Source organism: Engystomops pustulosus, unplaced genomic scaffold (assembly GCF_040894005.1).
Source record: "Engystomops pustulosus unplaced genomic scaffold, aEngPut4.maternal MAT_SCAFFOLD_315, whole genome shotgun sequence".
In the NCBI taxonomy this organism is placed as follows: Eukaryota; Metazoa; Chordata; class Amphibia; order Anura; family Leptodactylidae; genus Engystomops; species Engystomops pustulosus.
In genome coordinates, this window is record NW_027285194.1 from 65,834 (window position 1) to 86,002 (window position 20,169).

Genomic DNA, 20,169 nt, shown 5'->3' on the forward strand with positions numbered 1-20,169 from the left:
ACATCCCCCATCATCCATACAGAACTGATGGAGAGCAGTGTAATACAACCCCCATCATCCATACAGATCTGATGTCCAGCAGTGTAATACAACCCCCATCATCCATACAGAACTGATGTCCAGCAGTGTAATACAACCCCCATCATCCATACAGATCTGATGTCCAGCGGTGTAATACATCCCCCATCATCCATACAGAACTGATGTCCAGCAGTGTAATACAACCCCCATCATCCACGCCGACCAGATGTCCAGCAGTGTAATACAACCCCCATCATCCATACAGAACTGATGTCCAGCAGTGTAATACAACCCCTATCATCCATACAGATCTGATGTCCAGCAGTGTTATACATCTCCCATCATCCACGCAGAACAGATGTCCAGCAGTGTAATACATCCCCCATCATCCATACATAACTGATGTCCAGCAGCGTAATACAACACCCATCATCCCTACAGAACTGATGTCCAGCAGTGTAATACATCCCCCATCATCCATACATAACTGATGTCCAGCAGCGTAATACAACACCCATCATCCATACAGATCTGATGTCCAGCAGTGTTATACATCTCCCATCATCCACGCAGACCAGATGTCCAGCAGTGTAATTCAACCCCCATCATCCATACAGACCTGATGTCCAGCAGTGTAATACATCCCCCATCATCCATACAGAACTGATGTCCAGCAGTGTAATACATCTCCCATCATCCATACAGAACTGATGTCCAGCAGTGTAATACATCCCCCATCATCCATTTAGAACTGATGTCCAGCAGTGTAATACATCCCCCATCATCCATACCGAACTGATGTCCAGCAGTGTAATACATCCCTCATCATCCATACAGAACTGATGTCCAGCAGTGTAATACATCCCCCATCATCCATTCAGAACTGATGTCAAGCAGTGTAATACATCTCCCATCATCCATTCAGAACTGATGTCCAGCAGTGTAATACATCCCCCATCATCCACACAGACCAGATGTCCAGCAGTGTAATACATCCCCCATCATCCATACAGAACTGATGTCCAGCAGTGTAATACATCCCCCATCATCCATACAGAACTGATGTCCAGCAGTGTAATACAACCCCCATCATCCATACAGATCTGATGTCCAGCAGTGTAATACAACCCGCATCATCCATACAGAACTGATACCCAGCAGTGTAATACATCCCCCATCATCCATACAGACCTGATGTCCAGCAGTGTAATACATCCCCCATCATCCATACAGAACTGATGTCCAGCAGTTTAATACATCCCCCATCATCCACACAGACCAGATGCCCAGCAGAGTAATACATCCCCCATCATCCATACAGAACTGATGTCCAGCAGTGTAATACCACCCCCATCATTCATACAGATCTGATGTCCAGCAGTGTAATACATCCCCCATCATCCATACAGAACTGATGTCCAGAAGTGTAATACATCTCCCATCATCCACGCAGACCAGATGTCCAGCAGTGTAATACATCTCCCATCATCCATACAGAACTGATGTCCAGCAGTGTATTATATCTCCCATCATCCATACAGAACTGATGTCCAGCAGTGTAATACATCCCCCATCATCCATACAGAACTGATGTCCAGCAGTGTAATACATCCCCCATCATCCATACAGAACTGATGTCCAGCAGTGTATTATATCTCCCATCATCCATACAGAACTGATGTCCAGCAGTGTAATACATTCCCCATCATCCATACAGAACTGATGTCCAGCAGTGTAATACATCCCCCATCATCCATACAGAACTGATGTCCAGCAGTGTAATACATCCCCCATCATCCATACAGAATTGATGTCCAGCAGTGTAATACATCCCCCATCATCCATACAGAACTGATGCCCAGCAGTGTAATACATTTCCCATTATCCATACAGAACTGATGTTCAGCAGTGTAATACATCCCCCATCATCCATACAGAACTGATGTCCAGCGGTGTAATACATCCCCCATCATCCATACAGAACTGATGTCCAGCAGTGTAATACATCCCCCATCATCCATACAGAACTGATGCCCAGCAGTGTAATACAACCCCCATCATCCATACAGAACCGATGTCCAGCAGTGGAATACATCCCCCATCATCCATACAGAACTGGTGTCCAGCAGTGTAATACAACCCCCATCATCCATACAGAACCGATGTCCAGCAGTGGAATACATCCCCCATCATCCATACAGAACTGGTGTCCAGCAGTGTAATACAACCCCCATCATCCATACAGAACTGATGTCCAGCAGTGTTATACATCTCCCTTTATCCATACAGAACTGATGTCCAGCAGTGTAATACATCCCCCATCATCCATACAGAACTGATGTCCAGCAGTGTAATACATCCCCCATCATCCATTCAGAACTGATGTCAAGCAGTGTAATACATCCCCCATCATCCATACAGAACTGATGTCCAGCAGTGTAATACACCTCCCATCATCCATACAGAACCAATGTCCAGCAGTGTAATACATTCCCCATCATCCATACAGAACTGATGTCCAGCAGTGTAATACATCCCCCATCATCCATACAGATCTGATGTCCAGCAGTGTAATACAACCCCCATCATCCATACAGAACTGATGTCCAGCAGTGTAATACAACCCCCATCATCCACGCAGACCAGATGTCCAGCAGTGTAATACATCCCCCATCATCCATACAGAACTGATGTCCAGCAGTGTAATACAACCCCCATCATCCACGCAGACCAGATGTCCAGCAGTGTAATACATCCCCCATCATCCATACAGAACTGATGTCCAGCAGTGTAATACATCCCCCATCATCCTTACAGAACTGATGTCCAGCAGTGTAATACAACCCCCATCATCCATACAGAACTGATGTCCAGCAGTGTAATACATCCCCCATCATCCATACAGAACTGATGTCCAGCAGTGTAATACAACCCACATCATCCATACAGAACTGTTGTACAGCAGTTCTGGTGCTGTATTTATGTAATGAGCTTGGTTCTGGTGCTGTATTTATGTAATGAGCTTGGTTCTGGTGCTGTATTTATGTAGTGAGCTCGGTTCTGGTGCTGTATTTATGTAGTGAGCTCGGTTCTGGTGCTGTATTTATGTAGTGAGCTCGGTCCTGGTGCTGTATTTATGTAGTGAGCTCGGTCCTGGTGCTGTATTTACATGCAGTGCTTGGCTTGCTCTCTGTATCTTTATAGTGAGCTTTGTTCCAGTGTTGTATTTTCATCCTGAGCTTGATTCTAGTGCTGTATCTATGTATTGAGCTTTTCTGGCCTTTTCTTCAGGTCTTGGGGTATGACCCCCAATGTACATGCAGATGAGCCACTCGCCCCCCTGATCGCTGTATATTGGTAACTTTGGCTGTGATACAGTGGTTTTTATTCAGTAACATTACAGACAAAAAAGTTCTAGGAGGAGTGGAGGAAACTTGTGGCACAGAGCCGGGGGCCACTAAGACAACTGGATCAGTCACACCATAAAGGGTTAACAGATATTTCCTTTATTATAAGACGATTCTTATCATTTCTGTGGATCTTCCGGATGGACGAGGGTCGTGTCCTCAGAGTTGGATACAAGTTCTAATACAGCATAATAGAACAGTCCTTCTCCTTCCCACACTGGAAGCCTATCAGGGTCACTCCCTCTCCAGAATTAGGCAGAGGTATTAATATCTTTAAAATACAGAACTGATCTCCGACATCGACCTGAGGAGAGACAGAGGGAAGGGGACAGGTCAGGACATACATGTCATACTGGGTTATTACAGAGCGCCCCCTAGTGGACACTTATGGCCACTGCATGACCCGCCTTCGCCTTATGATTGGATATATGTTTATGGCGTCTGGAACTTCTAGGCCCACGGTCAATGGTGGTCAGTGGTGCACCAGCCACAAGGTGAACTGAGCCAATTGCCTCAGGCAGCGCCACCTGCAGTAAGATGGGGCATCAGCAGGTGGTACAAAAGCAATGTCACACCTACTATCACATGAAGGGGAGACACTGCACAGAATACTCACTAATCTATAGCTCGTCCTGCCTGGAGGCCACTTACCAGCACAAAGTACAATGTCCCAACAGCAACCTGAGATCTGTAGCGCACGGCCAGATATCTGGTGGCTTTAATCCCTGATTTTTTCAAAAACACATCTTTTACCTAAAGAAGAGAAGAAAAGAAACCGACTCTAAGTATAATGATGTGATAAAAGAACGTTTCTTATCTGTGTGACAGACGGGAAGATCCAGGAGAGAAACATAACCTTCTAAAAGAAACATTTTCCAATATTTACTTTGTATTTATTAAAATCAGTTTACAAAATACAGAACATATTTCAAATCTGTTTCTCATTTCTGTTTTTCTATCTTCCAGGATTATGGGGTCGGCCATCTTGCCTGAGCTCTAATAACGGCATTTAGAAATGTACTTTACAGCAGCCTCATAACTAGAGACACCAAAGGACTGCAGGCGGCCGAATCCAATGGACTGGAGGCGACCGATTCCAATGCACCGGAGGCGACCGATTCCAATGGACTGGAGGCAACCGAATCCAAAGGACTGGACGCAACCGATTCCAATGCACTGGAAGCAACCGATTCCAATGGACTGGAAGCAACCGATTCCAATGCACTGGAAGCAACCGATTCCAATGGACTGGAAGCAACCGATTCCAATGGACTGGAGGCAACCGATTCCAATGCACTGGGGGCAACCGATTCCAATGCACTGCAGGCGGCCGAATCCAATGGACTGGACGCAACCGATTCCAATGCACCGGAGGCGACTGATTCCAATGGACTGGAGGCAACCGAATCCAATGGACTGGACGCAACCGAATCCAATGGACTGGACGCAACCGATTCCAATGCACTGGAAGCAACCGATTCCAATGGACTGGAAGCAACCGATTCCAATGGACTGGAGGCAACCGATTCCAATGCACTGGAGGCAACCAACTCCAATGCACTGCAGGCGGCCGAATCCAATGGACTGGACGCAACCGATTCCAATGCACCGGAGGCGACCGATTCCAATGGACTGGAGGCAACCGAATCCAATGGACTGGACGCAACCGATTCCAATGCACTGGAAGCAACCGATTCCAATGGACTGGAGGCAACCAAATCCAATGGACTGGACACAACCAATTCCAATGCACTGGAAGCCACCGATTCCAATGGACTGGAGGCAACCGATTCCAATGCACTGGAGGCAACCGATTCCAATGCACTGGAGGCAACCGATTCCAATGGACTGGACGCAACCGATTCCAATGCACTGGAGGCAACCGATTCCATTGGACTGGAGGCCACCGAATCCAATGGACTGGAGGCGAGCGATTCCAATGGACTGGACGCAACCGATTCCAATGCACTGGAGGCAACCGATTCCATTGGACGGGATGTGACCGATTCCAATGGACTTGAGGCGACTGATTCCAATGGACTGGATGTGACCAATTCCAATGGACTGTAGGCAGCCAATTCCAATAAACTGGGGCGACCGATTTCAATGGACTGGAGGACACCGATTCCATTGGACTTGAAGCGACGGATTTCAATGGACTGGAGACGACGGATTCCAATGCACTGGAGGCAACCGATTCCAATGCACTGGAGGCAACCGATTCCAATGGACTGGACGCAACCGATTCCAATGCACTGGAGGCAACCGATTCCATTGGACTGGAGGCCACCGAATCCAATGGACTGGAGGCGAGCGATTCCAATGGACTGGAGGCAACCGAATCCAATGGACTGGAGGCAACCGATTCCAATGGACGGGATGTGACCGATTCCAATGGACTTGAGGCGACTGATTCCAATGGACTGGATGTGACCAATTCCAATGGACTGTAGGCAGCCAATTCCAATAAACTGGGGCGACCGATTTCAATGGACTGGAGGACACCGATTCCATTGGACTTGAAGCGACGGATTTCAATGGACTGGAGACGACGGATTCCAATGGACTGGAGGCAAGCGATTCCAACGGACTGGAGGAGAGCGATTACAATGGACTGGAGGTGAGCGATTCCAGTGGACTGGAGGCGACCAATTCCAATGGACTGGAAGCGACCGATTCCAGTGGACTGGAGGCGACCAATTCCAATGGACTGGAGGTGAGCAATTCCAGTGGACTGCAGGCGACCGATTTCAATGGACTGGAGGCGACCGATTCCAACGGACTGGAGGCGACCGATTCCAACGGACTGGAGGCGACCGATTCCAACGGACTGGAGGCGACCGATTCCAACAGACTGGAGGCGACCGATTCCAACGGACTGGAGGCGACCGATTCCAACGGACTGGAGGCGACCGATTCCAACGGACTGGAGGCGACCGATTCCAACGGACTGGAGGCGACTGATTCCAATGGACTGGAGGTGACCGATTCCAATGGATTGGAGGCAAGTGATTCCAGTGGACTGGAGGCGACCAATTCCAATGGACTGAAAGTGACCGATTCTAATGGACTATAAGCGACCAATTCCAATGGACTGTAAGCGACCAATTCTAATGGACTGTAAGCGACCGATTCCAATGGACTGGAGGCGACCAATTCCAATGGACTGGAGGCGACCGATTCCAATGGACTGGAGGCGACCGATTCCAATGGACTGGCGGCAACCGATTCCAATGGATTGTAGGCGACCGATTCCAATAGACTGGAGGACAGCGATTCCAACGGACTGGAGGCGACCGATTCCAACGGACTGGAGGCGACCGATTCCAACGGACTGGAGGCGACCGATTCCAACGGACTGGAGGCGACCGATTCCAACGGACTGGAGGCGACCGATTCCAACGGACTGGAGGCAAGTGATTCCAACGGACTGGAGGTGACCGATTCCAATGGATTGGAGGCAAGTGATTCCAACGGACTGGAGATGACCGATTCCAATGGACTGGAGGCGGCCAAATCCAATGGGCTGGAAGTGACCAAATCCAATGGACTGGAGGTGACCGAATCATGTGGACTGCAGGCAAGCGATTCCAATGGACTGGAGGCGGCCGATTCCAACATACTGGAGGCGACCAATTCCAGTTAACTGGAGGCGGCCGAATCCAACGGACTGGAGGCGACCGATTCAACGGACTGGAGGCGGCCGATTCCAACGGACTGGAGGCGGCCGATTCCAACGGACTGGAGGCGGCCGATTCCAATGGACTGGAGGCGACCGATTCCAACGGACTGGAGGAGACCGATTCCAACAGACTGGAGGCGACCGATTCCAACGGACTGGAGGGGAATTAATCCAGTGGACTGGAGGCAGACGATTCCAATGCACTAGAGGCGACCGATTCCAATGGACTGGAGGCGACCGATTCCAGTGGATTGGAGGCTAGTGATTCCAATGGACTGGAGATGACCGATTCCAATGGACTGGAGGCGGCCAAATCCAATGGACTGGAAGCGACCAAATCCAATGGACTGGAGGTGACCGAATCCGGTGGACTGCAGGCAAGCGATTCCAATGGACTGGAGGCGGCCGATTCCAACACACTGGAGGCGACCGATTCCAGTTAACTGGAGGCGGCCGAATCCAACGGACTGGAGGCGACCGATTCCAACGGACTGGAGGCGACCGATTCCAACGGACTGGAGGCGGCCGATTCCAACGGACTGGAGGCGGCCGATTCCAACGGACTGGAGGCGGCCGATTCCAACGGACTGGAGGCGGCCGATTCCAACGGACTGGAGGCGGCCGATTCCAACGGACTGGAGGCGGCCGATTCCAACGGACTGGAGGCGGCCGATTCCAACGGACTGGAGGCGGCCGATTCCAACGGACTGGAGGCGGCCGATTCCAACGGACTGGAGGCGACCGATTCCAACGGACTGGAGGCGACTGATTCCAATGGACTGGAGGTGACCAATTGAGGTCTATAGAGCAGTGGTGGCAAACCTATGGCACGGGTGCCAGAGGTGGCACTCAGAGCACACAGCATAGAATTTACCAGACAGGACTCAAGGCTTCCTCCTGCAGGACGCGCCATGCTCAGTGCTATGGACAGAGATGGATTATTGTTGGAGCTCCTGCTTTGGGTCCCCTGACTCTTCCTCTTTAGGGGACCCTGGAGGGAAGCTACAATACACGTCTCCTTCTTTCTTTTGTATTGGTGTCCTCATGACACCAACACGATTGAAACTTGTGATACAGCAGAGATCAATAGGTTACTGCTCAAATTGTCATGTTGCCACTTTGCAACATAAAAGTGGGTTTTGGTTGAAGTTTGGGCACATTGGGGGTCATTTACTAAGGGCCCGATTCGCGTTTTCCCGACGTGTTACCCGAATATTTCCGATTTGCGCAGATTTTCCCTGAATTGCCCGGGATTTTGGCGCACGCGATCGGATTTTGGCGCATCGGCGCTGGCATGCACGCGACGGAAATCGGGGGGGCATGGCTGAACGAAAACCCGACGGATTCGGAAAAAAACGCCCGCATTTAAAACGGAGCTGCGGAGTTTGCACTTACCTTCACTATGAATAGGCCGGTGAACTTGAGCGCGTTCCGATGCTTTTCAGTGCAGCAGCGCCACTTGGATCCGGAAAAACTGCTGCATTTAAAAAAAAAAAATGTGTCGGGAAAATTGCACTTACCTTCACTAGGAATAGGCCGGTGAATTTCAGGGCATTCCAGCGGACTTCAGCGCAGCACTGCCTTAATAAATCCCGGCTGGACCCGAATCCACCGCACAGAACGCGCCGCTGGATCGGAATGGACCGGGTAAGTAAATCTTCCCCTCTGTGCCAGTCACTTATGTCAGGGTTGCCATCACTGTGCCAGTCACTTCTATCAGGGGTGGCATCACTGTGCCAGTCACTTCTATCAGGTGTGGCAGCATCACTGTGCCAGTCACTTCAATGGGGGGTGACATCACTGTGCAGTCACTGCTATCAGGGGAGGCATCACTGTGCCAGTCACTGCTATCAGGGGAGGCATCACTGTGCCAGTCACTTCTATGGGGGGTGACATCCCTGTGCCAGTCACTGCTATCAGGGGTGGCATCACTGTGCCAGTCACTTCTATCAGGGGAGGCATCACTGTGCTAGTCACTTCTATCAGGGGTGGCATCACTGTGCCAGTCACTTCCATCAGGGGAGGCATCACGGTGCCAGTCACTGCTATCAGGGTGGCATTACTGTGCCAGTCACTTCTATCAGGGGTGGGGTCACTGTGCCAGTCACTTCTATCAGGGGTGACATCACTGTGCAGTCACTGCTATCAGGGGAGGCATCACTGTGCCAGTCACTGCTATCAGGGGAGGCATCACTGTGCCAGTCACTTCTATGGGGGGTGACATCCCTGTGCCAGTCACTGCTATCAGGGGTGGCATCACTGTGCCAGTCACTTCTATCAGGGGAGGCATCACTGTGCTAGTCACTTCTATCAGGGGTGGCATCACTGTGCCAGTCACTTCCATCAGGGGAGGCATCACGGTGCCAGTCACTGCTATCAGGGTGGCATTACTGTGCCAGTCACTTCTATCAGGGGTGGTAACACTGTGCCAGTCACTTCTATCAGGGGTGGCATCACTGTGCCAGTCACTTCTATCAGGTGTGGCAGCACCACTGTGCCAGTCACTTCAATGGGGGGTGACATCACTGTGCAGTCACTGCTATCAGGGGAGGCATCACTGTGCCAGTCACTGCTATCAGGGGAGGCATCACTGTGCCAGTCACTTCTATGGGGGGTGACATCCCTGTGCCAGTCACTGCTATCAGGGGTGGCATCACTGTGCCAGTCACTTCTATCAGGGGAGGCATCACTGTGCTAGTCACTTCTATCAGGGTGGCATCACAGTACCAGTCACTTCTATCAGGGGTGGGGTCACTGTGCCAGTCACTTCTATCAGGGGAGGCATCACTGTGCCAGTCACTGCTATCAGGGGAGGCATCACTGTGCCAGTCACTTCTATCAGGGGTAGGGTCACTGTGCCAGTCACTTCTATCAGGGGAGGCATCACTGTGCCAGTCACTGCTATCAGGGGTGGCATCACTGTGCCAGTCACTTCTATCAGGGGTGGCATCACTGTGCCAGTCACTTCTATCAGGGGTGGCATCACTGTGCCAGTCACTTCTATCAGGGGTGGCATCACTGTGCCAGTCACTGCTATCAGGGGAGGCATCACTGTGCCAGTCACTTCTATCAGGGGTGGCATCACTGTGCCAGTCACTTCTATCAGGGGTGACATCACTGTGCCAGTCACTTCTATCAGGGGTGGCATCACTGTGCCAGTCACTGCTATCAGGGGAGGCATCACTGTGCCAGTCACTTCTATCAGGGGTGGCATCACTGTGCCAGTCACTTCTATCAGGTGTGGCAGCATCACTGTGCCAGTCACTTCTATCAGGGGAGGCATCACTGTGCCAGTCACTTCTATCAGGGGAGGCATCACTGTGCCAGTCACTTCTATGGGGGGTGACATCACTGTGCCAGTCACTGCTATCAGGGGAGGCATCACTGTGCCAGTCACTTCTATCAGGGGTGACATCACTGTGCCAGTCACTTCTATGGGGGGTGACATCACTGTGCCAGTCACTTCTATGGGGGGTGACATCACTGTGCCAGTCACTTCTATCAGGGGTGACATCACTGTGCCAGTCACTGCTATCAGGGGAGGCATCACTGTGCCAGTCACTTCTATCAGGGGTGACATCACTGTGCCAGTCACTTCTATCAGGGGTGACATCACTGTGCCAGTCACTTCTATCAGGGGTGGCATCACTGTGCCAGTCACTTCTATCAGGGGTGGCATCACTGTGCCAGTCACTTCTATCAGGGGTGACATCACTGTGCCAGTCACTGCTATCAGGGGAGGCATCACTGTGCCAGTCACTTCTATCAGGGGTGACATTCCTGTGCCAGTCACTGCTATCAGGGAGGCATCACTGTGCCAGTCACTTCTATGGGGGGTGACATCACTGTGCCAGTCACTTCTATCAGGGGTGACATCACTGTGCCAGTCACTTCTATGGGGGGTGACATCACTGTGCCAGTCACTTCTGTCAGGTGTGACATCACTGTGCCAGTCACTGCTATGGGGGTGACATCACTGTGCCAGTCACTGCTATCAGGGGAGGCATCACTGTGCCAGTCACTTCTATCAGGGGTGACATCACTGTGCCAGTCACTTCTATGGGGGGTGACATCACTGTGCCAGTCACTGCTATCAGGGGAGGCATCACTGTGCCAGTCACTGCTATCAGGGGAGGCATCACTGGGCCAGTCACTTCTATCAGGTGTGGCATCACTGTGCCAGTCACTTCTATCAGGTGTGGCATCACTGTGCCAGTCACTTCTATCAGGGGAGGCATCACTGTGCCAGTCACTGCTATCAGGGGAGGCATCACTGGGCCAGTCACTTCTATCAGGTGTGGCATCACTGTGCCAGTCACTTCTATCAGGTGTGGCATCACTGTGCCAGTCACTTCTATCAGGGGTGACATCACTGTGCCAGTCACTTCTATCAGGGGTGGCATCACTGTGACAGTCACTTCTATCAGGTGTGGCATCACTGTGCCAGTCACTTCTATCAGGGGTGACATCACTGTGCCAGTCACTTCTATCAGGGTGGTTATCACTGTGCCAGTCACTTCTATCAGGTGTGGCATCACTGTGCCAGTCACTTCTATCAGGGGAGGCATCACTGTGCCAGTCACTTCTATCAGGGTGGCATCACTGTGCCAGTCACTTCTATCAGGGGTGGCATCACTGTGCTAGTCACTGCTATCAGGGGTGGCATCACTGTGCCAGTCACTGCTATCAGGGGAGGCATCACTGTGCCAGTCACTTCTATCAGGGGAGGCATCACTGTGCCAGTCACTTCTATCAGAGGTGGCATCAGTATGCCAGTCACTTCTATCAGGGGTGGCATCACTGTGCGAGTCACTTCTATCAGGGTGGCATCACTGTGCCAGTCACTTCTATCAGGGTGGCATCACTGTGCCCAGTGGGTATAAGTGCAGTATTAGTCACTGTAGCTGCAGGGGGCTGTATCTCGGTTTGGGACTGTCAGAGATTGAATAGAATATTCAGAAAATCTGCCTCGGTTGTGGCTCTGGAGTTAGAGGATCAGGATGGAACACGACCCGATACTGGAGGTTTTACTACAAGGTTTTTATTCATGAGATGTCACACTGAGATCTAGAAGATCATTTGTTCCCTCGGCTCTCATTATGGATGGAGGGAGATGTGCAGCTCCAGGAGGCCGGACACTTAGTCCGAGGGAGTCACTAAGATCCTGCACCCGATATCCTGCATGTGTCACTTCCCCGCTCAGGTCCCCGGAGTTCACCTTCTTCTTCCTGGTGCATGTAAGTGCATTGTCCGTGTATAATGCGCTGTGCGGGGAGTCACTAAGATCCTGCCCCCGATATCCTGCATGTGTCGCTTCCCCGCTCAGGTCCCTGGAGTTCACCTTCTTCTTCCTGGTGCATGTAAGTGCATTGTCCGTGTATAATGTGCTGTGCGGGGAGTCACTAAGATCCTGCACCCGATATCCTGCATGTGTCGCTTCCCCGCTCAGGTCCCTGGAGTTCACCTTCTTCCTGGTGCATGTAAGTGCATTGTCCGTGTATAATGCGCTGTGCAGGGAGTCACTAAGATCCTGCGCCCGATATCCTGCATGTGTCGCTTCCCCGCTCAGGTCCCTGGAGTTCACCTTCTTTCTGGTGCATGTAAGTGCATTGTCCGTGTATAATGCGCTGTGCGGGGAGTCACTAAGATCCTGCGCCTGATATCCTGCATGTGTCGCTTCCCCGCTCAGGTCCCTGGAGTTCACCTTCTTCTTCCTGGTGCATGTAAGTGCATTGTCCGTGTATAATGCGCTGTGCGGGGAGTCACTAAGATCCTGCACCCGATATCCTGCATGTGTCGCTTCCCCGCTCAAGTCCCTGGAGTTCACCTTCTTCTTCCTGCAGCATGTAAGTGCATTGTCCGTGTATAATGTGCTGTGCGGGGAGTCACTAAGATCCTGCGCCTGATATCCTGCATGTGTCGCTTCCCCGCTCAGGTCCCTGGAGTTCACCTTCTTCTTCCTGGTGCATGTAAGTGCATTGTCCGTGTATAATGCACTGTGCGGGGATTCACTAAGATCGTGCACCCGATATCCTGCATGTGTCGCTTCCCTGCTCAGGTCCCAGGAGTTCACCTTCTTCTTCCTGGTGCATGTAAGTGCATTGTCCATGTATAATGCGCTGTGCGGGGAGTCGCTAAGATCCTGCCCCCGATATCCTGCATGTGTCGCTTCCCCGCTCAGGTCCCCGGAGTTCACCTTCTTCCTGGTGCATGTAAGTGCATTGTCCGTGTATAATGCGCTGTGCGGGGAGTCACTAAGATCCTGCACCCGATATCCTGGATGTGTCGCTTCCCCGCTCAGGTCCCTGGAGTTCACCTTCTTCTTCCTGGTGCATGTAAGTGCATTGTCTGTGTATAATGTGCTGTGCGGGGAGTCACTAAGACCCTGCGCCCGATATCCTGCATGTGTCGCTTCCCCGCTCAGGTCCCAGGAGTTCACCTTCTTCTTCCTGGTGCATGTAAGTGCATTGTCCGTGTATAATGCGCTGTGCGGGGAGTCACTAAGATCCTGCACCCGATATCCTGCATGTGTCGCTTCCCTGCTCAGGTCCCCGGAGTTCACCTTCTTCTTCCTGGTGCATGTAAGTGCATTGTCCGTGTATAATGCGCTGTGCGGGGAGTCACTAAGATCGTGCACCCGATATCCTGCATGTGTCGCTTCCCCGCTCAGGTCCCCGGAGTTCACCTTCTTCTTCCTGGTGCATGTAAGTGCATTGTCCGTGTATAATGCGCTGTGCGGGGAGTCACTAAGATCGTGCGCCCGATATCCTGCATGTGTCACTTCCCTTCTCAGGTCCCTGGAGTTCTACATTACTAAGGGGGGGGGGGGGGGTCCTGTGCTGCATTACTATTAAGGGTTCTGTGCTACATTACTAAGGGGGGGTCCTGTGCTGCATTACTATTAAGGGTTCTCTGCTATGATACTAAGGGGGGTCCTGTGCTATGGTACTATGGGGGTCCTGTGCTGCATTATTATTAAAGGTTCTGTGCTATGATACTATGGGGGTTCTGTGCTATGATACTATGGGGGTCCTGTGCTGCATTATTATTAAGGGTTCTGTGGTATGATACTAAGGGGGTTCTGTGCTATGATCCTTTAGGCAGTTCTGTCCTGCATTACAATTGGGTGTCCTGTGCTATGCTACTATGGGGGTCCTGTGCTGCATTATTATGAAGGGTTCTGTTCTATGATACTAAGGGGGTCCTGTGCTGCATTATTATGAAGGGTTCGGTGCTATGATACTATGGAGGGGGTCCTGTGCTATGATACTATGGGGGTCCTGTGCTGCATTACTATGAAGGGTTCGGTGCTACATTACTAAGGAAGGGGGGGTCCTGTGCTGCATTACTATTAAGGGTTCTGTGCTATGATACTAAGGGGGGGGTCCTGTGCTATGGTACTATGGAGGTTCTGTGCTATGATACTAAGGGGGTCCTGTGCTGTATTACTAAGGGGGTTGCTGTGCTGAATTACTATGCTATATTGATGCTGTGCTTGCTAAATTGAGGAGGTGCTAAATACGAATCAATGGAAGAGAAACAATAATCTAGTATTTACAGTGATATATTGAGGGGGCGCAGTATATTATATGACATTATTGTCTGTTTTTAGGGGTGCATTATACTGAAGGGCATAACTGCTATCAGGGGGGGCTTTTTTCTGACTGGGATGCTTTTAGAGACGCAGTGTGGAGACCGTTGGTGTGTTTAGTGTATTCATTGCTGTTACATATTTCTATGTGTTGTATATTCTTGGCTGTATTTTCGCTGGAAGGATCTATTTCATGTACGGAGCTGGTAGATGGTCTATTTTTTTAATGAAGGGAGGGCGACATTTTACAGCCCTGATTCCACTGGTTTTGTAGGAGGTTTGGAAAGGGGGGGGGGGGGGCATAATGCCATGTCCCTTCCCTGGTGTGAGTCATGGGGGTGGCATCACTGACAGACCCACAGGTTCCTAATGCATCAGCATCAAACTACACTTATTTTATTAGTCTTGATGACCAGAAAAAGTTCAGCAACACAAAAATTTACTAGATAAGACCCTAATGTCACTTACCTTGTCACAGAACGTCTGTACTTCGGGGGTAGCTTGCTTTTCTTCACTTAAACCCTCTGGTGTATTCATTGTGAGTGCTAGCTCTGTGGTCTGGATCCCGAAAGCTTCCACCCCGGCTTCTATATCCCTGGAGCGCACCAAGTAATGGGAGGAGGGGGATGTGATCCCTCCGCACACAGATTGTTTCCTGTAGGGTTAGAATGTAAGCTCCTGTGACCACTGTACAAGCACTGTAACCTCCTGTGTCCCCTCCTCCTCAGAGATTGTAAGCTCCTGTGACCATTGTACAAGCACTGTCACCTCCTGTGTCCACCTCATAGATTGTAAGCTCCTGTGACCATTGTACAAGCACTGTCACCTCCTGTGTCCCCTCCTCCTCATAGATTGTAAGCTCCTGTGACCATTGTACAAGCACTATCACCTCCTGTGTCCCCTCCTCCTCATAGATTGTAAGCTCCTGTGACCACTGTACAAGCACTGTCACCTCCTGTGTCCTCCTCCTCCTCATAGATTGTAAGCTCCTGTGACCACTGTACAAGCACTGCCACCTCCTGTGTCCCCTCCTCCTCATAGATTGTAAGCTCCTGTGACCATTGTACAAGTAATGTCACCTCCTGTGTCCTCCTCCTCATAGATTGTAAGCTCCTGTGACCATTGTACAAGTATTGTCACCTCCTGTGTCCTCCTCCTCATAGATTGTAAGCTCCTGTGACCATTGTACAAGCACTGTCATCTCCTGTGTCCTCCCCCTCATAGATTGTAAGCTCCTGTGACCATTGTACAAGTATTGTCACCTCCTGTGTCCTCCTCCTCATAGATTGTAAGCTCCTGTGACCATTGTACAAGTACTGTCACCTCCTGTGTCCCCTCCTCCTCATAGATTGTAAGCTCCTGTGACCATTGTACAAGCACTGTCACCTCCTGTGTCCTCCTCCTCCTCATAGAGTGTAAGCTCCTGTGACCATTGTACAAGCACTGTCACCTCCTGTGTCCTCCTCCTCATAGATTGTAAGCTCCTGTGACCATTGTACAAGCACTGTCACCTCCTGTGTCCTCCTCCTCATAGATTGTAAGCTCCTGTGACCATTGTACAAGCACTGCCACCTCCTGTGCCCCTCCTCCTCCTCATAGATTGTAAGCTCCTGTGACCATTGTACAAGTATTGTCACCTCCTGTGTCCTCCTCCTCATAGATTGTAAGCTCCTGTGACCATTGTACAAGTAATGTCACCTCCTGTGTCCTCCTCCTCATAGATTGTAAGCTCCTGTGACCATTGTACAAGTATTGTCACCTCCTGTGTCCTCCTCCTCATATATTGTAAGCTCCTGTGACCATTGTACAAGCACTGTCATCTCCTGTGTCCTCCTCCTCATAGATTGTAAGCTCCTGTGACCATTGTACAAGTATTGTCACCTCCTGTGTCCTCCTCCTCATAGATTGTAAGCTCCTGTGACCATTGTACAAGCACTGTCACCTCCTGTGTCCTCCTCCTCATAGATTGTAAGCTCCTGTGACCATTGTACAAGCACTGTCACCTCCTGTGTCCTCCTCCTCCTCATAGATTGTAAGCTCCTGTGACCATTGTACAAGCACTGTCACCTCCTGTGTCCTCCTCCTCATAGATTGTAAGCTCCTGTGACCATTGTACAAGCACTGTCACCTCCTGTGTCCTCCTCCTCATAGATTGTAAGCTCCTGTGACCATTGTACAAGCACTGCCACCTCCTGTGCCCCTCCTCCTCCTCATAGATTGTAAGCTCCTGTGACCATTGTACAAGTATTGTCACCTCCTGTGTCCTCCTCCTCATAGATTGTAAGCTCCTGTGACCATTGTACAAGTAATGTCACCTCCTGTGTCCTCCTCCTCATAGATTGTAAGCTCCTGTGACCATTGTACAAGTACTGTCACCTCCTGTGTCCCCTCCTCCTCATAGATTGTAAGCTCCTGTGACCATTGTACAAGCACTGTCACCTCCTGTGTCCTCCTCCTCCTCATAGATTGTAAGCTCCTGTGACCATTGTACAAGCACTGTCACCTCCTGTGTCCTCCTCCTCATAGATTGTAAGCTCCTGTGACCATTGTACAAGCACTGTCACCTCCTGTGTCCTCCTCCTCATAGATTGTAAGCTCCTGTGACCATTGTACAAGTATTGTCACCTCCTGTGTCCTCCTCCTCATAGATTGTAAGCTCCTGTGACCATTGTACAAGTACTGTCACCTCCTGTGTCCCCTCCTCCTCATAGATTGTAAGCTCCTGTGACCATTGTACAAGCACTGTCACCTCCTGTGTCCTCCTCCTCCTCATAGATTGTAAGCTCCTGTGACCATTGTACAAGCACTGTCACCTCCTGTGTCCTCCTCCTCATAGATTGTAAGCTCCTGTGACCATTGTACAAGTATTGTCATCTCCTGTGTCCTCCTCCTCATAGATTGTAAGCTCCTGTGACCATTGTACAAGTATTGTCACCTCCTGTGTCCTCCTCCTCATAGATTGTAAGCTCCTGTGACCATTGTACAAGTACTGTCACCTCCTGTGTCCCCTCCTCCTCATAGATTGTAAGCTCCTGTGACCATTGTACAAGCACTGTCACCTCCTGTGTCCTCCTCCTCCTCATAGATTGTAAGCTCCTGTGACCATTGTACAAGCACTGTCACCTCCTGTGTCCTCCTCCTCATAGATTGTAAGCTCCTGTGACCATTGTACAAGCACTGTCACCTCCTGTGTCCTCCTCCTCATAGATTGTAAGCTCCTGTGACCATTGTACAAGCACTGCCACCTCCTGTGCCCCTCCTCCTCCTCATAGATTGTAAGCTCCTGTGACCATTGTACAAGTATTGTCACCTCCTGTGTCCTCCTCCTCATAGATTGTAAGCTCCTGTGACCATTGTACAAGTAATGTCACCTCCTGTGTCCTCCTCCTCATAGATTGTAAGCTCCTGTGACCATTGTACAAGTATTGTCACCTCCTGTGTCCTCCTCCTCATATATTGTAAGCTCCTGTGACCATTGTACAAGCACTGTCACCTCCTGTGTCCTCCTCCTCATAGATTGTAAGCTCCTGTGACCATTGTACAAGTATTGTCACCTCCTGTGTCCTCCTCCTCATAGATTGTAAGCTCCTCTGACCATTGTACAAGCACTGTCACCTCCTGTGTCCTCCTCCTCATAGATTGTAAGCTCTTGTGAGCATTGTACAAGCACTGTCACCTCCTGTGCCCCCCCCTACTCCTCAAAGATTGTAAGCTCCTGTGACCATTGTACAAGCACTGTCACCTCCTGTGTTTTCCTCCTCCTCATAGATTGTAAGCTCCTGTGACCATTGTACAAGTATTGTCACCTCCTGTGTCCTCCTCCTCATAGAATGTAATCTCCTGTGACCATTGTACAAGTACTGTCAACCTCCTGTGTCCCCTCCTCCTCATAGATTGTAAGCTCCTGTGACCATTGTACAAGTACTGTCACCTCCTGTGTCCTCCTCCTCATAGATTGTAAGCTCCTGTGACCATTGTACAAGCACTGTCACCTCCTGTGTCCTCCTCCTCATAGATTTTAAGCTCTTGTGACCATTGTACAAGCACTGTCACCTCCTGTGCCCCTCCTCCTCCTCATAGATTGTAAGCTCTTGTGACCATTGTACAAGCACTGTCACCTCCTGTGTCCTCCTCCTCCTCATAGATTGTAAGCTCCTGTGACCATTGTACAAGTATTGTCACCTCCTGTGTCCTCCTCCTCATAGATTGTAAGCTCCTCTGACCATTGTACAAGCACTGTCACCTCCTGTGTCCTCCTCCTCATAGATTGTAAGCTCTTGTGAGCATTGTACAAGCACTGTCACCTCCTGTGCCCCCCCCTACTCCTCAAAGATTGTAAGCTCCTGTGACCATTGTACAAGCACTGTCACCTCCTGTGTTTTCCTCCTCCTCATAGATTGTAAGCTCCTGTGACCATTGTACAAGTATTGTCACCTCCTGTGTCCTCCTCCTCATAGAATGTAAGCTCCTGTGACCATTGTACAAGCACTGTCACCTCCTGTGTCCTCTTCTCCTCATAGATTGTAAGCTCCTGTGACCATTGTACAAGCACTGTCACCTCCTGTGTCCTCCTCCTCATAGATTGTAAGCTCCTGTGACCATTGTACAAGCACTGTCACCTCCTGTGTCCTCCTCCTCATAGATTGTAAGCTCCTGTGACCATTGTACAAGCACTGTCACCTCCTGTGTCCTCCTCCTCATAGATTGTAAGCTCCTATGACCATTGTACAAGTATTGTCACCTCCTGTGTCCTCCTCCTCATAGATTGTAAGCTCCTGTGACCATTGTACAAGTATTGTCACCTCCTGTGTCCTCCTCCTCATAGATTGTAAGCTTCTGTGACCATTGTACAAGCACTGTCATCTCCTGTGTCCTCCTCCTCATAGATTGTAAGCTCTTGTGACCTTTGTACAAGCACTGTCACCTCCTGTGCCCCTCCTCCTCCTCATAGATTGTAAGCTCCCATGACCATTGTACAAGCACTGTCACCTCCTGTGTCGTCCTCCTCATAGATTGTAAGCTCCTGTGACCATTGTACAAGCACTGTCACCTCCTGTGTCCTCCTCCTCCTCATAGATTGTAAGCTCCTGTGACCATTGTACAAGTATTGTCACCTCCTGTGTCCTCCTCCTCATAGATTGTAAGCTCCTGTGACCATTGTACAAGTATTGTCACCTCCTGTGTCCTCCTCCTCATAGATTGTAAGCTCCTGTGACCATTGTACAAGCACTGTCACCTCCTGTGTCCTCCTGCTCATAGATTGTAAGCTCTTGTGACCATTGTACAAGCACTGTCACCTCCTGTGTCCTCCTCCTCATAGATTGTAAGCTCCTGTGACCATTGTACAAGCACTGTCACCTCCAGTGTCGTCCTACTCCTCATAGATTGTAAGCTCCTGTGACCATTGTACAAGTACTGTCAATTCCTGTGTCCTCCTCCTCCTCATAGATTGTAAGCTCCTGTGACCA

At 50.3% G+C, this 20,169-nt stretch overlaps 1 protein-coding gene across 1 annotated transcript; it reads right to left on the minus strand.

The window, feature by feature from the left end:
* Positions 1–3,506: 3,506 nt before the first annotated feature.
* LOC140110767 (cystatin-A-like) lies at positions 3,507–15,279 on the minus strand. The gene is made up of 3 exons (XM_072132273.1): positions 15,170–15,279; positions 4,080–4,181; positions 3,507–3,732 (listed from the first exon to the last, which is right to left on the minus strand). The coding sequence occupies exons 1-3, from the start codon at positions 15,236–15,238 to the stop codon at positions 3,607–3,609; spliced, it is 297 nt and encodes a 98-aa protein (XP_071988374.1). The 5' UTR covers positions 15,239–15,279; the 3' UTR covers positions 3,507–3,606.
* Between the last annotated feature and the right edge of the window lie 4,890 nt (positions 15,280–20,169).